A 22,503-nucleotide genomic window follows, 5' to 3' on the forward strand; every position below is an offset into this window, starting at 1 on the left:
AAAGCTCTATTATAGCCCAAAAGCAAAATAGTCTTGATTTTTCCCCTACATACATCCTTAAAATAAATGTAATGAGAAAAACTGTGAAAAAAATAATCATAACTATATCGTGAATGGGGCAGCATTCACTTTATGTAATAGATTATTTGGTTTTTTTTAGTGCCCATTTCTTCCTGCTTTCTCTATCATTGGTACTTTGAGATCTCCATCAGTATTGGTCTCAAAAATGTTTGATGAATGAATGAATGATCACAAGATGAGCAAATTTATATCAATCTAGTGAAACTGCTTGGATGCTGATTTTATATTAAGCACAAACATGAACAGAGTAGAGCATTCTTAAGGAATTCACAGTCCTGTAAGAGAGTAAAAAAAATACAATTGAGTGTGATATGTTATGTTCAGTGTAGACCATATATAAGGTATAGAAGCAGCACAGAAATGGGAGTAATTAATTCTGTTGGAAAATCAAAGGAAGAATCCTAAGGGAGCTGCTATCTGAGACAGTTAGAGAGGGATGCTTAAGAGTCACTGGACAAATAAGGGAACTAAGAAAGCATTCTGGGCAGACAACATCATGGAGGTCTGAAACAGCTTACATGTTTGTGTATTTATGAGCTGATGTAGTTGGAGTATAAACTATGGGAAGAAGTAGGAGGAAAGAAAAGTAGAAACTGGCATATGAAAAACCATTTCTGTTAGGCAGGAATTCTCAATTGAAGTGGGAAGCCAGCTGCTGCGGAAGAAAATATAGAATCTCCTAGAAAGGAATTTCATAAACTACACTTTTCACCCCTATCCCATTCCCTTGTATGTTAACACTAAAGGGAATGTAGTTTATCTTGCAGGTGTGTTTGGGTGAAAGAGTTTGAGAACTACTAATGCAAGCAATATGGAGCCAGTAAAGTGTGTTAAGGAGAGTATGACATCAGATTTGCCTGTTGGAACCTTCCTTTGATAACAAGTTGAAGGAGCCTTGAGGACTGGGGAGAGAATAGGCTAGGCTGTTCTCTCCCCTTTAAAAAGCTGCTACAATCGGTAATGAAGCAAGATAATGTAGATCTGGCTACCAAGCATCAGTGAAGATAATCCAAGGAATATATAGGAAATGGAATTGGTGGAATTTAGGAAGGGATTTGTGATACAAAGTGCTAACAAAGACAGAAAGGAGATACTCTGTATTGTTTTTAGCATTTTGACACAACAAAATTATTTAGGAAGGAAGTTGATACTATTTACTAATACAGTCTAAACTTCCCACTTTGGCTGGTGATTTTGATCATCTTTGTTCTCCATGACCATACATACTTGAGAGTTGCTGGGAAGACAAGAAAAGTCATTTCCTAAGTGGCTATTGATTGTCACCCTGAAACATAAAAATGAGTATCACCGTGTGCTATGTCTAGGAATTCCAGTACTATTAATGACATGATTATTCTCTAAGATGTATTATTAGTGTTAGATATATATTAATTTAATTTTTATTTCCATGTTCTTTAGATTTCATTGAGAGGGCAGCCTTGTGGATGGCCCCGAAGCAAGCCTGATGGAACAAGATAGAACCAACCATGTTGAGGGCAACAGACTAAGTCCATTCCTGACACCATCTCCTTCTCCCATTTGCCAGACAGAACCTCTGGCTATTAAGCTCCAAAATGGAAGCCCATTAACGGAGAGACCTTACCCAGAAGTAAATGGAGATAACAAGTGGCAGTCTTTAAAAAGTTACCATGGAATACCCCATGTGAAAGGAAGCCAGAATAGCCGTGTGAGTCCGGACTTTATACAAGAAGGTAGAGGGTATTCCAAGTGTCTGCAAAATGGAGGAATAAAACGTACAGTTAGTGAACCTTCTCTCTCTGGGCTCCATCAGAGCAAGAAATTGAAACATGACCAAAAGGCTAATGGAGAAACAAAGAACTTCGGGGAAAGCCAAGAAAGAAATCCAGTCAAAGGCAGCAGTCAACCAAATGTCTCCGATTTGAAGGATAAGAGAGAATCTGTGAGCTCTGCAGCCCCAGAAAATGCAGTTAAAGATTTCACCCATTTTTCAACAAATAACTGCAGTGGGTCTGAGAATACAGAGCTTCAGATTCTGAATGAGCAGGAGGGGAAAAATGCTAATTACCATGAAAAGAACGTTGTATTACTTCTTAAAAATAAGTCCGTGCTAATGCCTAATGGTGCTACAGTTTCTGCCTCTTCCATGGAAAGCACACATGGTGAACTCCTGGAAAAAACACTGTCTCAATATTATCCAGATTGTGTTTCCATTGCGGTGCAGAAAACCACATCTCACATACATGCCATTAATAGTCAGGCTACTAATGAGTTGTCCTGTGAGATCACTCACCCATTGCATACCTCAGGGCAGATCAATTTCCTACAGACCTCGAACTCTGAGCTGCCTCCAGAGCCAGATGCAGTGGTGATTGAGGCCTGTGGTGCTGATAATGTCAGTGAACCAGCTGCAATGCTAGGTACCTGTCCCTTTCAGAAACCAGAACAACAAAAATCAGCTGTTGAGATAAGCCCATCTCCTGAAGAGAACAGTAACATCCAAGGAACCACAAAGCTAGTATCTGGTAAAGAATTCTGTTCAGGTTCCAGCAGCCATTTGCAGGCTCCTGGTGGCAGCTCTGAACGGTATTTAAAACAAAATGAAATGAATGGTGCTCACTTCAAGCAAAGCTCAGTGTTCACTAAGAATTCCTTTCCTGCCACTATCACACCACCAACAACGCAATTGCTTCTTTCTCCCCCTCCTCGTCTTGGGGAGGTTCCTCAGCTTACTTCAGAAGGAAAAAGCACTCTGAATGATGGCGTTTTGGAAGAACACCGTCACTACCCCAACCAAAGTAATTCAACTCTTTTAAGGGAAGTGAAAATTGAGGGTCAAGCCGAGGCACCACCATCCCAGAGTCCTAATCCATCTACAAGTATAGCCAATCCCTCTCTGATGCTTCCAGAAAGGTTTCAGAATAATTGTGCTAACAAGAATGACATACAGACTCCAGGGACAATGACTGTTCCATTGTGTTCTGAGAAAACAAGGCAAATATCAGAACATCTCAAGAATAAGCCACCAATTTTTGGTAGCAGTGGAGTTCCACAGGACCACTGCCAGCAGTTGATGGGACACAAAGATCAAGAGATTCTGCAGGGTCAAGACAAGGAACAAACACGAGATCTTGTGCTCCCAACCCAGCCCTTTCTGATGCCAGGATGGATTGAATTGAAGGCCCCTCACTTCCATCAAGCAGAATCCCATTTAAAATATAATGAGGCATCACTGCGGTCAATTCTTCAGTATCAGTCCAACTCCTCCAATCAAATGACCTCCATACAATACACTGGAAATTCCAACATGCCTGGGGGGCTCCCAGGGCAAGTCTACATCCCAAAAATAATGCAGCCAGAGCAGAGGCCACAAAGGTACCAAGCTGAGGTGAATCAAGGGCAGTCTCAAGGTACAGTGGACCAACATCTCCAGTTCCAAAAACCCTCACTCCAGGTGCACTTCTCCAAAACAGACCCTTTACCCAAAGCTCAAATGCAGTCACTGTGCGCCCCTAGATTTCATTTTCAACAAAGACCAGATTCCCAAACTGAGAAACCCATGCCCTCAACATTAAAGCAACACTTGAATCAACAGTCTTCAGAGACAAACTCACACGTTTTACAACATAAGCCTCATAAGCAGGCAGCACAAACACAAACATCCCAGAATTCACATCTCCCTCAAAACCAGCAGCAGCAGCAGCAACAACAACAACAACAACAGCAGCAGCAGCAAAAATTACACACGAAGAATAAAGAACAGATGTCCCAGACTTTTTCTTATCCCCAAGGCAACAGTGATCAGCAAAGAGAAGGCTCATTCTTTAGCCAGATTAAAGTGGAAGAATGCTTTCGTGTTGAAAATCAGTATTCAAAACCAACTGAGTTTCACACTCATAATTCTCAAATGGGATCGGAACACATACAGAATATGAATAGTAGAAATTCCCCCTATGGTCAGATCTTGAAATCAAATGGAAGCAAAGCTCAGATTTCTTGTTCAAACAACACACACCAAGTTCAAGAAAATACAGAACAGACTATAAATTCTGAACTTCTTACAGGAAACAAGACCCAAAACTTGCATCACATGCAATATTTTCCGAATAATGTGACCTCAAAGCAAGAGGCTCTTCACAGGTGCTTTCAGGAACAAGAACAGAAGCCTCAACAAGCTTCAGTTCTACAGGGATATAAAAGTAAAAACCAAGATGTGTCTGGTCAACAAGCTGCACAACTCGCTCAGCAAAGGTACCTGGTGCAAAACCAAGCAAATGTTTTCCCTGCACCTGACCAGGGAGGAAGTCACATTCAGACCCCTCCCCAGAAGGACATTCAAAGGCACGCTGCTCTAAGGTGGCATCTCTTACAGAAGCAAGAACAGCAGCAAAACCAACAGCTCCAAACTGAGTCTTGCCATAATCAGATGCACAGGCCAATTAAGGTTGAACCTGGATCGAAGCCCCAGGCCTGTATGCACCCCATGTCAGAAAACAAAACCTGGAAAAAGATAACTAAGCAAGAGATTCCACCTCCAAGCTGTGATAATGTGCAGCAAAGGAGCATCCTTGAGACCATGGAGCAACATCTGAAACAGTTTCAGGTCAAATCGTTATTTGACCATAAGGCTCTTACTCTCAAATCACAGAAACAAGTAAAAGTTGAAATGTCAGGGCCAGTCACGATTTTAACTAGACAAACCACTGCTGCAGAACTTGATAGCTATCCCCCAGCTTTAGAGCAGCAAGCAACTCCTTCAGAAAAGACACCAACCAAAAGAACAGCTGGTTCTGTTCTCAATAATTTTTTAGAGTCACCTTCCAAATTACTAGATACTCCTATAAAAAATTTATTGGATACACCTGTCAAGACTCAATATGATTTCCCATCATGCAGATGTGTAGGTAAGTGCCAGAAATGTCCCGGGACACATGGTGTTTATCCAGAATTAGCCAATTTATCTTCAGATATGGGATTTTTTCTTTTCTTTTTTTCTTTTTTATCTTGAGTCTGGCAGCAATTTGTAGAGGCCCATAAAAATCTGAAGCTTAAACATTTCTTGTCTCTTTAAATTACAAATGCTTGTGCTGTGCAAAAGAGAACTTCACTTATATTCAGGTCTTCGAAAAAAATGAAAACAGTTGTGCATATTCATTTCCCCCTCTATTCGAATCCTTTAAAATATAAAGTTATCTGTTTTAGGCTAATCAATATATTTAACTCTTTATAGATCATCTTCTGAAGAGACAGCCAGGCAGTAAAAATGTCTATTAAAATGAGAAAATAATTGCCATATGCAAGCTAATGTAGGAGCTTTTAATATTTTTTAATTCAGGCTTGAATGCATTAATAGTTTTACAAGATTAATTTCTAGATAAAGGAGAAATTATTAGCTTCAGTCTCAATGAACTGGGAAAAACTACAATGCTGAAGTTTTGAATACTCATGAAGTTGCCCTCTCTCCATTTATACGCTTGAAATATTGTGGTTTATATTCATTTTGATTCTATTTTCTCTTTAAAGTTTCATCTTTTTGATAGAAAATATGGCATTTCCTTTTTAAAAACACTTTTTGTTAAAATTCAAGATACATAATAGATCTGTTGGAATAGGGAAACATTTTGCTGATGAATGCAGATTTTATACATATGTATGTGTGGAGATCTTAATTATAGCTACTCAGCTTGGATACAGTAGAAGACATTGAAAAAAACAAATGTCAAAGTAACGTGGCTAATGGTCCACCCACCCCATGTTGCTCCTCTTACAATGGAACCCCACACATTTTATGGAAGAATGGAGGGAGGATGACTACTGCCCCTTTGTGATTGGTTAGTGTTATTAGGTTGCCTCATTGGGCTCAAGTGCCACACATGTCATAGATACTATTAGGTAAGTTATAATTGCCTTCACTCCCTTCTCCTATCACCCCAACCCCTCCTGCCCTCCCTTTTCATCTCTAATAGTTTGCAAGAGCCTCTTCCTTTTACCTGACCCTCTCTCCAGTATTTTCTCTCATCATAACTTGTTCTAAAGTACATACAAATATTGGTCTAGATTCAATGTTTTTATTTTCAAAACAGAGTAAATAAATGTTGTGGAGAAACAAGAAGAGAAAAAGGTATCTTGACAATAAACCGAGCAATATCCTGGGGGTCAGATAAGACAGGACTTTTATTTTTAACCTTTTAACATCCAAGTAGCGAGCAGGATTCTAGTTAGTTGTAAAAAAATTTTTTTTTTCAGTTTAAAAAATTGGATTGTAGTTGATATTACATATAATATATTATAATTCCCACACTGTTTTCTTGTTTAGTTTCCACTTATTTGCTATAAAATAATTTCTTATCCCATATCTGAAATGTAATTTATTTTTATCCAACAGCCAGCATGTACATATACTTAATTATTTTGCACATTTTCTAATAGATGAGTCCATCAATTTGCTCATTTTAAAGAAAAAAAATGTGTAAAGTCTAAAGTCACATTTAGGGCCCTTAATGTGCAGTTGGGGGATAAGCTTTGTGGATGTAGGCTTTATATTTAGTATAATTGAGGTCTATAATAATAATCTTCTATTATCTCAACAGAGCAAATTATTGAAAAAGATGAAGGTCCTTTTTATACCCATCTAGGAGCAGGTCCTAATGTGGCAGCTATTAGAGAAATCATGGAAGAAAGGTAATTAACGCAAAGGCACAGGGCAGATTAACGTTTATCCTTTTGTATATGTCAGAATTTTTCCAGCTTTCACATACAAAGCAGTAAACAATTGTAAATTGAGTAATTATTAGTAGGCTTAGCTATTCCAGGGTTGCCAACACTACACACTGTGCTATTCACCAGAGAGTCACAATATTTGACAGGACTAATAGTCTGCGAGCTGGCACAGGCTGCCCACTTTGAGATGGATGCCAGAAAACCCAGGCATGAACAAGAACCAGCCAGCCAGCCTGCCAGGCACAAGGGTGCTGGCAAAGAGGGGCCCCACTCTGGCTCCCACTTGGGGATAAAGTGTCAAAGAGGAAGAGAGGGGAAAGGTGGCGTAAGAAAGGAACCGTTGACTTAAATTCATCTAGAGTTGTAAAGGAGTAGCTACCTCGAAGGAAGTTGTTTCTTAGTATGAGCAAAGGGGCAAGTGTAATATACTGACTGGAAATGGAGACAGATTCTATTTACAGCTGCATTTTCTTTTTCACTGTCAGTCACAGGTATGCCAGTATTTACCTGAATCTACACAGTTACTCCTGCATGTAGAAGACTCTTAAGAGCGAGAGATAATCAATGCAGAGAGAGGCTTTCATATAGGTGTCCACAGCGCTTGAGCTGTTACTACGCTAGGGTGCCTTTTCTTTAAGAGGTAGGCAGTGTTATCATTCAAATACATTAGGAGACATTCTGGGCGGCAAGGGCATGTTCCGCATAATTCTTGCCCCATTTCCAAATGATTCATTTCTAAATTAGCATGTAGAAATTCACTAAATAATCATCTAGTGCCTTTTTAAATTATTAGCAAGTAGTAAGTAGTGTCTTGGTAATAAGGGAAAATATAAACCATTTCTAGAACTATTCTGTATTTTTAGAATTGCTGGATACTAGTTAAGTTGCCAGCCATCGTTTTAATAATGTGAGAGATTCTTTGAGGAAGAGTTCTAACTAAAATCTGTTATGATTCCCTAAGTTTTAAAATAGCTAAATTTAGTAAAGGACAAAAATCAAGTAGTGTATATCTTAGAAGACTGAATTTAGCAAACTTAAAAAAGTTTTGTGCTTTGTGAAATCATGTATCAAAAATAAGCTTTCCCATTAATTTCACCCAATGTAGAATTTCAAAATGGTTCATTACAATTATCAGTATATTTTGATACTGAGGTAAAACAAGGCTTAAAGTGTATTATCCAATTTGCTTGGCTTAGACTTGTTTTTATTTTTAAAAAATAAATTAAACTATTCATTTCTCAGGATGTGGTCATAAAATAAAATTATGCTCAAATGTTCAGTGTTTTGGATGCCTCTTAGATTCATTTGCTAATTTTATGTGTGTGTGTTTCTGTGGATTTCTTTAAGGTTTGGACAGAAGGGTAAAGCTATTAGGATTGAAAGAGTCATCTATACTGGTAAAGAAGGCAAAAGTTCTCAGGGATGTCCTATTGCCAAATGGGTAAGTGTGACCTGACAAAGCTTTTGGTCTTCAGTCTTGGGCATTTTGATTCATTAATCTAACCCTGAGAATTGGGTTACCCACATCAAAGAATCACTAATGCCAGTTAAAGGAATATTGCTTATATCTATTTTATCATGTATTATGTCCTAAGAAAAAGGTAGATTAGTTTTAAAATCATTTGCTAACCATATTTAATTGAAAGAATTTAATGGTAAGGAGGAGGTCCATTCAAAGTGCCTGCTAAACATATAATTCTCCCTGGAATGTGAAGAAGTGGTTCTTAATCTTTTACCTACCTTCAGTTAATATTTATATTATCATTTATGATAACCTTGAACTTTATGAAAGAGACCTGCATATCTTCCATCTAGCTCTGGCTTTAATCCCAGGAGCATTGCCCCCACTGTACTGGGTGTATAGTAGTCTGCTAAACACTGAGCAGTCTTGCATGTCTCTGTTCTGACCCCATGCTGAATCCCAGCTTTGTAGATGGGCAGCAAAAGGCAAGTTGCAGGTGGTGGTAAATGGCACCCTAACTGTGACCCAGACATGAACAGAATATACATACATAAATGAATGCTCTCATCTGCTGCAAGTGACCCTTGTTTTGTTTTGGTTGGGGTGGGGGGCGTTGGGGTGGAATGGTGACCCGCACAGGTGGTGCGCAGAAGCTGCAGTGAGGAGAAGCTACTGTGTTTGGTGCGGGAGCGAGCTGGCCACACCTGTGAGGCTGCAGTGATTGTGATCCTCATCCTGGTGTGGGAAGGAATCCCACTATCTCTGGCTGACAAACTCTACTCGGAGCTCACTGAGACGCTGAGGAAATATGGCACCCTCACCAACCGTCGGTGTGCCTTGAATGAAGAGTAAGTGAAGCCAGGGCCTCTCTGCTCTTTCCACTCATAGGAAAGCCTGATCATGGTTGGAGGGAAGACAGTCGAACCTGCATTTTTATATTTAGAAAATGGGGACCGAAATGTGTGCTTCACGGTGATGAGATAGGAGGTTGTATTTGTGAACATGGACAGTTTGAGGTGATTTTGTTAACGAATGCTTTGTACCTTCAGACAGTAGAGCCGTTAGTTAGGAGCAGCCTGCTGGAAGGCTGAGTGTTTGTACCCACGTGAACTCAGTCATACCATAAACTTGAAAACACGTGTGTGTCCACTCGCAATATGACCACTCTTATGTGTGCCTCGTTGCCACATTAGTAGGTAGTGACGCCACTTCTAAGTTGCAGTATTTGAAACAGAAAGTAAGTTTGGTGAGAAACTTTAGGATTTCCAAGTCAAGGACCTTCATATATGTAGCAAACATAAAAATGCAAGGTCTGTAGAAGTTACATAGAACCAAACTGATTTTTTGCTTTTTTTTAAGAAAAGCTAAACTGATTTTGACTTCAGTTTAATCTAGTTCATTATTTCCACGATTGAAATCAAAATTGCTTCCATTTTTACTACTACTAAATCGAGAATTTAGTGGCTATGCATATGCATTATTTTCTAGGCATATAAATATTTGGAATAGAAGAGCGGGGTTATGCCTTTAAATATATTCAGTGCATCCAAGTGTTAGTATGTTTTTGTTTGTTTGTGGATTTTGTTTGTTTTTAACCCTCTCAATTTATAGGAAGTTTAAGTCTTCACTTGGAGAAAGCTTCGTTGTTTATTATTATTATTACTATTATTCCTCTGCTATGCTATTCCTGTATAACATTCAAACAATATAGGAAAATTCACCATGCTACACTGAAATCCTACAGTACTTATTTTATTCACAGTTGGTTCTAAAATAATTTTAATTTTGCACTTCTTCCTTTCATCTCCTTTCCTCTGTGTACACTAAACTACAAAATAGTTTACTGAGCTTATGGAAATACTATGCTGCTCATTGCAACAACTCATTGTTAACTAAATTTGTTCTTTTGCTGGCTATTACTCTAACTGGCATGGTTTTACTAACTTTATGTTAACATAGGTTCTTCTCTCTGGGTCACAAGGTAGTGTAAATCAACTATAAATCTTTTTAGAAAAGTTACTTTTTTAGGAAGTGTTACTTGGCTTTCTGTAGTAGATGTAATCTAAAAATGTCATGGTATGTACCTCACTTCCATAAATTCACTTTTACAGATGATACAGTGGAAGGCAGAAGTTGCTGATTCATAACACATGACTCATAAACTTATGATGGACCACTATTATAAAATAATATTCAGTTTACCCTAATTTCCCTTGTTCCTCCTTTAAAAATGTTCTCCTTTAACCAGAATGAAAATTAAAGTTAAGGCACGTTGAGCTCATGTTGGTAACAGTCTTTTTCTAAGAAATTCAGTACACTGCTGTGTTGTTTTTGTTTGTTTGTTTTTGTTTTTTAACTATGACTTGTGCCAAGAACAGAGGATAATCTCAAATTGGGACTGCTGACTCAGTTTAATGTTCAAGGCCGTGTGAACCTCATCACTGAGTCCTTACCAATCCCAGTGCCCACACGCACCATAACCACCCACTGTGAGTCTCAGAAAAGAACTCTGAGAGCAGCTTTCAGTGGGAAAGTCAAAAATGGAGTTTTACATTTCCTTTGAGCCAAACCAGCTGTTTCTCCTTTAAAGATTTCCCTTTGAGATTTCCATTTTATGACTAAGCCTAACCAGTATTTTTTTGGCAAGGAAGAGTTGTGGGAGTGTATCTGTCATTATAAGAAAGTCAAAGCCAGAAATGCCTTCTGCCATGCTGGGTGATATTGAAGTTTTAAAGAAAGTTCATATTATAAAAATTTTGAAGCATTACATAAATGGGGAAGTGTAGTATAACGAATCCCCATGGGCCCAACACACAGATTCAGTATTTATAAACATTTTACCAATACTGTTTCACTGATGTTTCCCCATGCTTCGTACCCCACTCCCACCCTCACAGGTACTGTATCATCTCACCTACGGACACTTCAGTGTGTGCACCTAACAGATGAGGACTTTTTTTTTTTTTTTTTTTTTTTACAAAAACAGTCGCAGTGTCATTATCATTCATCTTAAAATTGACAATGATTCTTTAATATTGTTTAATGTTCAGACCATGTTCAAATTCCAATTGGATCCTTTCCCAAATAATAAGTGAATGAATGAATGAATGAATGAATGAATGTAAAAAGATATTAAGAAGAGTCCATACCTTGCATTTGATTGAAGTGTTTGAGCAGAGGGGTCCCAGATCATGCCTATTGTCTAGCATAATTGTTACTCGAACTTTCTTTCATTCTCAGAAGTGTCCCAGTTTGGAAGATAAGTTATATGATTCACAAACCTCTTTTTTTTATATATAGTTCCTCCTCTCTTTTTTATGAATGTATTTGCTAAAGAGATTGTATCATTTGCTCTGTAAAATTTCCCACATTCTGAAATTGGCTGATTGCACAGTTGTTTTATTTAACTTGTTCCTCTATCCCCAGTGTCTTCTGTACACTGGTAGAGACTTCAATAAGTTACATATGTATACATGTATGTACATATTGGCAAAAATGCTTCATAAGTGGTGATGAAATAATCCTAGTTCTTACCCATCAATAGGGACATACGTCTGCTTTGTTCCATTTCTATTGATGGTAATAGTGTTCAGTTAGTTTAGGAGTTGTCAGCTTGATTCATCAATCATACAGTTTCCCAGAAAACTTTCACCTAATGGTGAAAACATCCACTGATGATCATTGCTTGTTTCCATTATTTTGTTAGAGTTTACAAATTGATAATCTTGTTTTTGATGTTGTATGAATTTAATTGTTATATACATTTATTTTGCTAGGTTTTCTATATTTACGTAAGTTTGCATAAGTAGTCTAATTCTTAATTTTTTTTCACAAGTCCAATTTTTTCACAAGTTAATTTTTTAAAAATCTGTTATGTACATGAATTTTTTATTACAATTGCTCCACTGATTTGTCCTTTAACCATGAGCCAAATTCTGTGCCATGTTAAAATGAGGCTGCCATTACCAATTCTAACAATATTTGAAAGCCCCCTATAGAAATAAAAAAGCCTGTTGGTAGCCACTTCATGTAGGAAACCACCTTGAAGTCACTCCAACTTGTTTTGTAGATATATTTTTGAGATATAATCCATATACCATAAAATTCGCCCTTTTAAAGTATACAGTGGTTTAGTATATTCACAAAGTTGTACAACATTTTCATCACCCTCAAAAGAAAACCACATACCCATTAGGCAGTCACTTCAAATTCTCCTCTCCCCTAAATGTCAACTACTAATCAACTTTCTGTCTCTATAGATGTGCCTATTCTGGGCATTTCATATTAGTGAAATCATACAGTGTTTGGTCTTTCTGTCTGGTATCTTTCACTGTGCATAATGTTTTAAAGGTTCATTCATATCATAACATTAATCAGTACTTTATTTCTTTTTATGGCTGAATAGAGTCCGTTATATATATAGACCATACTTTCTTTATCCATTTTTCAGTTAATGGACATTTGGGTTTCCACTTTTTGCTCATTATGAATAATTCTGCTATGAAAACCTGTGTAAAAGTTTTTATATGGACATACGTTTTCAGTTCTCTTTGGTACATACATAGGAGTGATATTGGTGGTCATATGGAAATTCTAATGTTTAACTTTTTGAGGAACTAACTGTCTTCCAAAGCAGCTTCACCATTTTTCGTTGCTACCAGCAATATATGGAGGTTCCAGTGTCTTTCCATCCTCACCAAAACTAGTTATCATCTGTCTTTATTATTATAGCCCTCCCAGCAGGTGTGAAGTGTATCTCCTCATGGTTTGGGTTTGCATTTCCCTAATGACTTATGATGGCAAGCATTATTTCATGTGCTTTTCACCATTTATATGTCTTCTTTGGAGAAATACTTACTTAAATCTTTGCTCATTTTTAAACTGTATTTTGAGTTGTAAGAGTTATATATTCTGGATACTAGAACATTATCAGATACATGGTTTGCAGATAGTTTTTCTTACTCTATAGGCTGTCTCTTCAATTTCTTGACAATGTCCTTGAAGCACACAAGTTTTCAGTTTTGATTAAATCAAACTTATCTGTTTGTTAAATTAATTGCTTGTACTTTTAGTGTCATATCTGAGAAACCATTGCCTAATTCAAGGTCTTGAAGATTTACACCAATGTTTTCTTCTGAGTATTATAGTTTTAGCTCTTAACATTTAGGTCTTTTATCACTGTTAATTTTATGATATGACATGAGTCCATTTCATTCTTTAACATGTAGCTATCTAGTTGTGTAAGTACTATCTGTTGAAGAGACTGTTTTTTCCTTCATTGAATGTTTTTTTCACCCTTGTTGAAAATTAATTGACAAAGATGTATGGGTTATTTTGATCTTACTTCTATTTGATTAATATACATATCTAGTCTTAAGCCAGTATTGATTACTGTAGTTTTGTAGTGAGTTTTGAAATTGGGACATGTTAAGTCCTCCAACTGTTTTTGTTTTATAAGACTGTTTTGGCTACTCTGAGTCCTTTTCGTGTCCCTATGAATTTTAGGATCAACTTGTCAATTTCCCCATCTGGGATTTTGACAGGGATTCTGTTCAATCAGTAGACCAATTTGGGGAGTATTAACATCTTAAGCTTTTCTTCCAATTTATTAACACAGATGTTTTTATATTTATTTAGGTCTTTAATTTCTTTCAGTGATGTATACTTTTCAATGTACAAGTTCTGTACTTTTTAATTTTCTAAATATTTTATTTTTTGATGCTATTTTAAATGAAATTATTTTGGTTTCATTTTTGGATTGTTCATTGCCACTATACATCCATACAGTTGATTTTTATATATTAATATTGTATCCTGCAAACTTCCTGAACTAGTTTATTAGTGCTATTTTTTTGTAGATTCTTTTGAATTTACTGCATATAAGATCATATCATCTACAAATAGAGATAGTTTAATTTCTTCCTTTCCCATCTTTATTTCTCTTGCCTAATTTCCCTGGTTAAAACCTACACTAGATACTAAACAGAATTGGCAAGAGCAAACATCTTTGTCTTGTTTCTGCTTTTAGGGGGAAAACTTTCAATTTTTCACCATTAAATATGATGTTACCTGTAGTTTTTGTTGTTTTCTGTTGATGCTCTTTATGAGGTGGAGAAGGTTTCTTTCTGATCCTAGTTTGCTCATTATTTTTATCATGAATGGGTCGTTGGACTTTTCTCAAATCCTTTTTGTGAATCTAGTAAGATGATCATGTGGTTCTCATCCTTTTAGTTTGTTGATTTCTTTCTTTTTCTTTTCCTTTTTTGTACATTGGATCACAATGCATTTCTAGGATAAATCTTAGTTGGCCATAATATATACTTTTTTATATGCTGGATTCTCTTTGCTGGTATTGTATTGAGGATTTTTACATCTATATTGATGAGGAATATTGATCTATAGTTTTCTTGTGATATTTTTCTTTTTGGTATCAGGGTAATGCTGGCTTTATAGAATGCATTAAGAAGTGTTCCCTCCTCTATTTTTTGTAAGAATTTGTAAAGGATCTGGGCTAATTCTTTAAACGTTTGGTGGAATTCACCAGCAAAGTCATGTACTCTTGGGCTTATCTTTGTGACAAGCTTTTGATTACTAATTCAATTTTTTAATTTGTTATAGGTCTAGTCAGATAACCTATTTCTTTTTTGAGGCAGTTTAAGTACTTTATGTCTTTGTAGGAATTTGTCCATTTCGTTTAGGTATCTAATTTGTTGATGTACCATTGCTACAGTATTCTCTTATAATGTTTTTTATAAGGTCAGTAGTATTGTCCTCTTTTTAATTCCTAATTTTAATAATTTGGGTCTTTTCTCTTGTTTTCTTAGTCTAGATAGTTTTGTCACTTTTGTTGATTTTTTTTCAAAGAACTAACCTGATTTCTTTGATTTTCTCTATTGTTTATCCTCTAATCTTTAGTATTTTCTTCATTCTGCTTGCTTTGGGTTTAGTTTGCTCTTTTTCTAAATTTCTTATTTTTTAAAAATTTAGATATTTAAAGCTATAAATTTCCCTCTAAGACTTCTGCATTGCATTAAATTTTGACATGTTAACTTTTCCTTTACATTTCTCAAAAAATATTTTCTACTTTCCCTTATTTTTTCTTTGACTCACTAATTATTTAGGAATGTGTTATTTTATTTCTACATATTGATTACTTACCTAACTCTGCTTCTTGTCATCCATAATTTCATTCCACTGATAACAGAGAACATAGTTTGCATTATTTTGACTTTTAAATTTAGCTGGACTTGTTTTATGATCTGATAAAGTCTATTCTGGAGAATGTTCTATCTACACTTGAGAAGACTGCTGTTCTTTGGTGGAGTGTTCTCTAGATGTCTATTAACTCTATTTGACTTACAGTGTTTTTCATCTCTTCTATTTTCTCCTTGATTTTCTGTATAGTTGTTCTATCTATTATTGAAAGTAGGCTACTGAATTATCTATTTTTCCCTTTAATTCTGTCATTTTTTACTTCACATATTTTGGTGTTCTGTAGGTTCATATGTGTTTACAATTTTTACATCTTCTTGATGGATTGGCCCTTTTATTATTATAAAATATACTTGTTTGTTGTACTTATTATTAAGACAATAATATCTTAAATTCTATTTTGTCTGATATCAGTTTAGCCACTCCAATTTGGTCACCATTTGCACATCTCTTTTTCCATCCTTTTATTTTCAGCCTGTTTGCATCTTTGAAACTAAAGCATGTGTCTTATAGGCAACATATAATTGGATTGTTTTTTAATCCATTTTTCAGTCTCTGCCTTTTAATTTTATTATTTAATCCATATACATAAAATGTCATTACAAATGAAGTTGGATTTATGTCTGTCGATTTACTGTTGTTTTCTATATGTCTATCTTTTTTATTTATCTGTTCTTTGATTACTGCTTTATTTTGTATTCAATAGATATTTTCTAGTGTACCATTACAATTCCCTTATCATTTCACTTTTTTTAACTTATATTTTTAGTGGTTGCAGTAGAGGTTTCAGTTAACATCTTAACTTATAACAACCTAATTTGGAGTAATACCAATTTAATTACAATAGTATACAGAAACTTTTTTCCTACATAGCTCCATTCCCTCCTCTTCTGTTGTTCTATTATTGTTATACAAGTTATATTTTATACATTGTGTATGCATTAACAGATTTATAATTATTGCTTCATGCAGTTGCCTTTAAATTAGATAGGAGGAAAAAGTTAAAAACAAAAAATACATAAGGTTTGTTCTGTTTACCTGTGTTTTTACTTTTACTGGTGTTCTTTGTTTTCATGTGGGTTCAAGTTACTGTCTAGCATCCTTCCTTTCATCCTGTAAGACTCCATTTAGTATTTCTTGTAGGGCAGGCCTAATAGCAATAAATGCTCTCAGGTTATTTATCAAGGAATTCCTTAACTTATGATTTATGGTTGAAGGATAGTTTTGCTAGATATAGAAATTCATAGTTGACAGTCTTTTTCTTGCAGCACTTTAATATGTCATCCCAGTGCCTTCTAGTCTCCATTGTTTCTGATGAGTTATTAGCTGTTGAAACATCAGCATATTGAATCTGTTGTACATGATGAGTTACTTTTCTTTCTTGCTGCTTTCAAGATTTTATCTTTCTCTTTGGCTTTTAACAACTTGATAATGATGCTTTTAGGTGTAGAGAACTTTGAGTCTGCTGTTTGCAGTTGGTTGAGCTTCTTGAATGTGCGGATTAATGTTATTCATCAAATTAGGGGATTTGGGGTCCATTGTTTATTCAAATAATCTTTCTGTTCCATACTGTCTTACTCTCCCTCCTTTATTTCAGGAATTCTCAGTGTGCATATGTTGGTATGCATAAATGCGAGCTATTGGTTTTCAAGGCTGTTGGGGACCATAGGAATAGGGCAAATTAAAACACCACAAAACTTACTCTTCTCATGGAAATTCCATTGCTTTTCTTGAATGAGTGCTCCTGGAAAGCTGTGAGCCTTTTGTTAATTTCTAGATTTCTCAAAAATTGATTCTGACAATATTTACCACTATTCGCATTGCTTTTATGGTGGAGAGAACTCTCAGAGATTCTTATTCTTCCATCTTTGCTGACATATGTAAAATGATAATTTCTAATTGTAACATTCCTTTGTATTTATTAGCTGGAATTCTTTGAAGAACTTCTCCTTACTAACTGTTAGGGTACCATTAAATATAGCAGGTAAACAAATGACAGAATAAATTTCATGGTGTCTGTAGCTGTGAAACTTCCAAATAGTGATTTGGTGCCTTAGTAATCATACAAAAATGATTAATTAGTTCTTTCTTTTTGTTATCATTACTAACTCATGGACTTTAACTTATGTTCATTTTCATGAGAAATGATATTTAGAAATCAGAAACTGTGTCCAAATGTGCTCATTGCTACTGAGATATTATTGCGTTTGGGCATTTTTAGTGGGCACACATAGGAAGTAATTATCTTTTAAAAAGAGAAAATGTGAGCTTTTTAGCTCAAATCATGAATTCATGCCATCATTTCCTAGTCATAGTTAAGATTATAGGATATTTTACTTATCTTTTACACTTTTATCTTGCACTGAAATTCTTGTGCCTTCTTTGACATTACAAGATCTCCTCATGTCACAATATAGAGAGGTAATTTCAAAATAATAATATTACTACTAATAAGACTGTTGATGTTCAATGAGGTCAGAAGAGCAATGCATGAACAAAATGAGAATTTCAACAAAGATAAAATATTTAAAAGTACCAAACAGAAATCACAAAACTGAAGAATAAATAAATAAACTGAAAATTTTACTGTAGGAGTTCCACAGTAGGAAAAAAAAAAAAAAAAAATCACACACACAAAAAAAACAGGACAAAGAGCAGTAGAATGTATCCAATCAGAGGAGAAAAGAGAGGGAAAAAATGAAAAAGAGTGAAGACAACTTAAGGGGTTTAGTGGACACCATGAGGACCATTATAGGGGTCCTAGAAGGAGAGGAGGGAAAGGGACAGAAATCTATTCAAAAAATAATATGTTGAGACAAACATGCCAAAACTTATGGAATGCAGGAAAAGTAGTTGTAGGAAGAAACTATTATAAACACCTACATTTAGCGAAAAAAAGATCTCAAACAGCTTTACATCTCAAGGAACCTGATGAAGAACAATAAACTAAGCCCAAAGTTAGCAGAAGTAAGGAAATAACAAGGATCAGAGTGAAAAGAAATGAAATAGAGACCAAAAGGACAATAGAAAAAAATGAATGCAACTAAGAGCTTTTTTAAATAATGGGGGGAAAAAAGTCAAACCTTTAGCTACATTTACAAAGAGAGAGAGAGAGAGAGAGAGGACTCAAATATTCACAATGATAAGTGTAAGAGAAGACATTACAACTGATACCACACCAATACAAAGAATCATAGAGAATATTATGAACAGTTATATACCAACAAATTGGAAGAAATGGATACATTTTTAGAAACATAAAACTTGCCCAAACTGAATCATGAAGAAATAGGAATCTTAACAGACCAATTACTAGTAAGGATATTGAATCTATAATCAGAAACCTCATAAGAAAGAAAAGTCCAGAACCAGAGGGTTTGCTTCAATAGTGAATTCTACCAAACATTTAAAGATAATTTAATAGTAGTCCTCCTCAAACTCTTCCAATGAATTGAAGAGCAGTGATGACTTCCAAACTCATTTTACAAGGCCAGCCTTACCCTAATACCAAAATTTGATACCAAAATCACGGACACTACAAGAAAAGAAAATTACCAGCCAATAACCCTGATGAACATAGATGCAAAAGTCCTCAAGAAAATATTAGTGAACCAAGTTCAATAGTATATTGAAAGGATCGTATACTGTGATCGACTGGGATTTATTCCAGGGATGCAAGAATGGTTCAAAATACCCAATCAATCAATGCAATACTCAATATTAACAAAATGAAGAATAAAAATCATATGATCATCTTAATAGATGCAGGAAAAGTGTTTCACAAAGTTTAACATCTTTTCAAGAGAAAAACACAAAAAAAAATTATAAAAAAGAATGTACTTCAACATAGTAAATATGAGAATGCTACAGCTAACATCATATTCAATGATCAAAAGCAGAAAGTTTTTCCTCTGAGATCTGGAACAAGACAAAAATGGCTACATTCATCACTTTTATTCAACATACTACTGGAAATCCTAGTCAGAGTAATCAGGCAAGAAAAGGAAATAAAAGGCACACAAATCAGAAAGGAAGAAGTAAAACCATCACTATTGGCAGGTGACATGATATTACACTGGGGGTGCCAAAAAAATGTATATGAGTGGGCACTTTGGTCAGTGTTGCTCAAGCAGTTCACCATAAACAGAAGTTTCTAGATGCTGATGGTAACCATTTTGAGTGCCTCTTATAATTGCAGAAGTCAAACGTGACTTGTATTCATCTTTTGTAATTGGTATATATTGAATATTACCATTTTAATACAGTTTTTCTTTCTTAAAATGTATATACATTTTTTGGCACCATCTATATACAGAAAACCCTAAAAACTACCTTTAAAAAACTTGTAATAAACAAATTCAATGAAGTGTCAGGATACATCAATATACAAAAGTCAGTTGTGTTCCTATAGACTAACAATGAATTAACAGGAGTGATTAAGAAAGCAATCCATTTATAATATCATAAAATGGAATAAAATACCTAGGAATAAATTTAACTAAGGAGGTGAAAGATCTGTGCACTGAAAACTCCTGCAGTGAACACTCTGCACGTGGGTTTCAGACGTAACTGAATGTAGTATTCCCTGGTCACCATATTTAAAGAGTTTCTGCTCTGTTCATGCTGAAAACTTAACTCTTGCAAAAAATGAAAAAAAAAAAGAGAAAAAAATATATTAATGAAAAGGTACCGAAGAAGACACAAATAAATGGAAATATAGTCTGTGTTCATGGCTTGGAAAAATTAATATTCTTAAAATGCCCATACTGTTTAAAGAAATCTATAGATTCAGTGCAATCCCCATTAAGTTTTCAGTGGCATTTTTCACAGTAATACGAAAAAATGATCCTGAAATTTGTGTGGAACTAAAAAGGACCCTGAATAGTCAAAGCAATCTTGAGAAGGAAGAACAAAGCTGGAGTCATCACACTTCCTGAATACAAACTATATTACAAAGCTCTAGTAATCAAACAGTATGGTGCTAGCCTCAAAACAGACACATAGATCAATAGAACATAATACAGAGCCCAGAAATAAGTCCATGCAAATATGGTCAACTACTATTGACAAAGGAGCCAAGACTATACAGTGGGAAAGGATAGTGCCTTCAATAAATGGTGATGGGAAAACTAGATATCACATGCAAAAGAATGAAATTGGACCCGTCTTATACTATACACAAAATTCAACTCAAAATGGATTATGATCTTGAACCTATGACCCAAAACTGTAAAACTCCTAGAAGTAAGCATAGGAGATGTGGGGGTGGGAAGAAACTTTCCTCTATCATTCTAGATTCTTCTATGTTGTTTAATAATTGAATTGACATGAGGCAGATTAACAAGAGAAAATAACCAAGTTGAACCCCACATACATGAGTCAGAGACAGAAAGGAAAAGTGTTAAATCACCTTTGGGCTTCTGAACAGAGGAAGATGATTTGTACAACAGATCATAAGAGCAGATGTTCAGTAATTAAAAGTTTGCCTTGCTCTATATATAAGGCATAAAAGTTATTTCTGCTGATAACTCTTATTATGGGCAAGTCCCCTAATTTAAATTCTTTAAGGGAGAGATAACAGTTTCTTGTGAGCCCACAAGATCTTTATTGCCTTTCAAAATAATTCACATGCCAAAGTTGCACATCTTGAGAAGGCCTGTTTTGAACCCCTTCAGGGATAAGTTTCTTGACATTGGTCTCAACAATGATTTTTGGATTTAACACCAAAAGCTAAGGCAACAAAAGCCAATTAAACAAGTGTGACTACATCAAACTAAAAAGCATCTGCACGGTAAAGGAAACCATCAACAAAATGAAAAGGCAACCTATGGAATGGGAGAAAATGTTTGCTAACCACATTTCCAATAAGAGGTTAATATCCAAAATGTATAAGGATCTCATAGAACTCAATGGCAAAAAAACAAAAAACAATTTGGTCAAAGGACTTGAATAGACATTTTTGTATACAAGGCATACAAATGGCCAATAGGTACATGAAAGGTGCACCTCATCACTAATCATCAGGGAAATGTAAACCAAAACCACAATGAAATATCACTTCATACTTGTTAAGATATCTATTACCAAAGAAAATAACAGATAACAAATGCTGGCAAGAATGTGGAGAAAAGGGAAACTCATATACTGTTGAATGTAAACGTAAACTGGTATAGGCACTATAGAAGAAAACAGTATGGAGATTCCTCTAAAAACTAAAAATAGAACTACCATATAATTCAGCAATCCACTTCTGGGTATATGTCCGAAGGAAATAAAATCATTATCTTAATGAGATACCTGCACTCCACTGTTCATTGCAGCATTATTCAGAAAAACCGAAGTGTGGATACAACCTAAGTGTCCATCAGCCGATAACGGGTAAAGAAGATGTATTTGTGTACGTGCATGTGAGTGTGCACACACACACCATGTACACGCAAATATTATTCAGCCTTAAAAAAGGAATCCTGATGTTTGTGACAACATGGGCAATCTGGAGGGCTTATGCTAACTGAAATAAGCTAGACAGAGAAAAACAAATACTGCATAGTGTCATTTATATGTGGCATCAAAACCAAAACAAATGTTGAACTCATAGAAACAAAGAGTAGAAAACTGGTTCCAAGAGGCTGAGGAGCAGGGGAAATAGGGAGAGGTTGATAAAAGGATACAATCTTTCAGTTATAAAATGAATAAGTTCTAAGGATCTAATGTATAACATGGTGAGTATCATTGATAAACTGTATGATATGTTTGAAATTTCCTGAGAGTAAATCTTAAATGTTCTTTCCATACACACAGAATGTTAAATATATGAAATGATGTATGTGTTAACTCGATGGAGGAATCCTTTCATGATGCATATATATATATATATATATATATATATATATATATATATATATATATATAACCATTACTTTGTACACTTTAAATATCTTACAACTTTATTTGTTAATTATACCTCAAAAAAGCTGAAAAAAATACGTGCTGAATATAGTTCTTCTAGTATGTTGTTTTATCATGTTTTGTTTTGCTTTTTGGCTTGT

General features: G+C 35.2%; 1 protein-coding gene across 1 annotated transcript in view; it reads left to right on the forward strand.

Annotated features, from left to right (window-relative positions):
* TET2 (tet methylcytosine dioxygenase 2) overlaps positions 1 to 22,503 on the forward strand; it is a 106,725-nt gene that overhangs the window by 65,574 nt on the left and 18,648 nt on the right. The window contains exons 3-6 of the mRNA XM_019738917.3: positions 1,501 to 4,964; positions 6,651 to 6,741; positions 8,128 to 8,221; positions 8,882 to 9,090. Of these exons, the coding sequence (XP_019594476.3) occupies positions 1,547 to 4,964; positions 6,651 to 6,741; positions 8,128 to 8,221; positions 8,882 to 9,090 (3,812 nt within the window). The 5' untranslated portion in view covers positions 1,501 to 1,546. The remainder of the gene's footprint in view (positions 1 to 1,500; positions 4,965 to 6,650; positions 6,742 to 8,127; positions 8,222 to 8,881; positions 9,091 to 22,503) is intronic.

The sequence above is a fragment of the Rhinolophus sinicus genome, chromosome 1 (assembly GCF_057876585.1).
Source record: "Rhinolophus sinicus isolate RSI-liver-muscle chromosome 1, RSI-T2T, whole genome shotgun sequence".
Classification (NCBI taxonomy): Eukaryota; Metazoa; Chordata; class Mammalia; order Chiroptera; family Rhinolophidae; genus Rhinolophus; species Rhinolophus sinicus.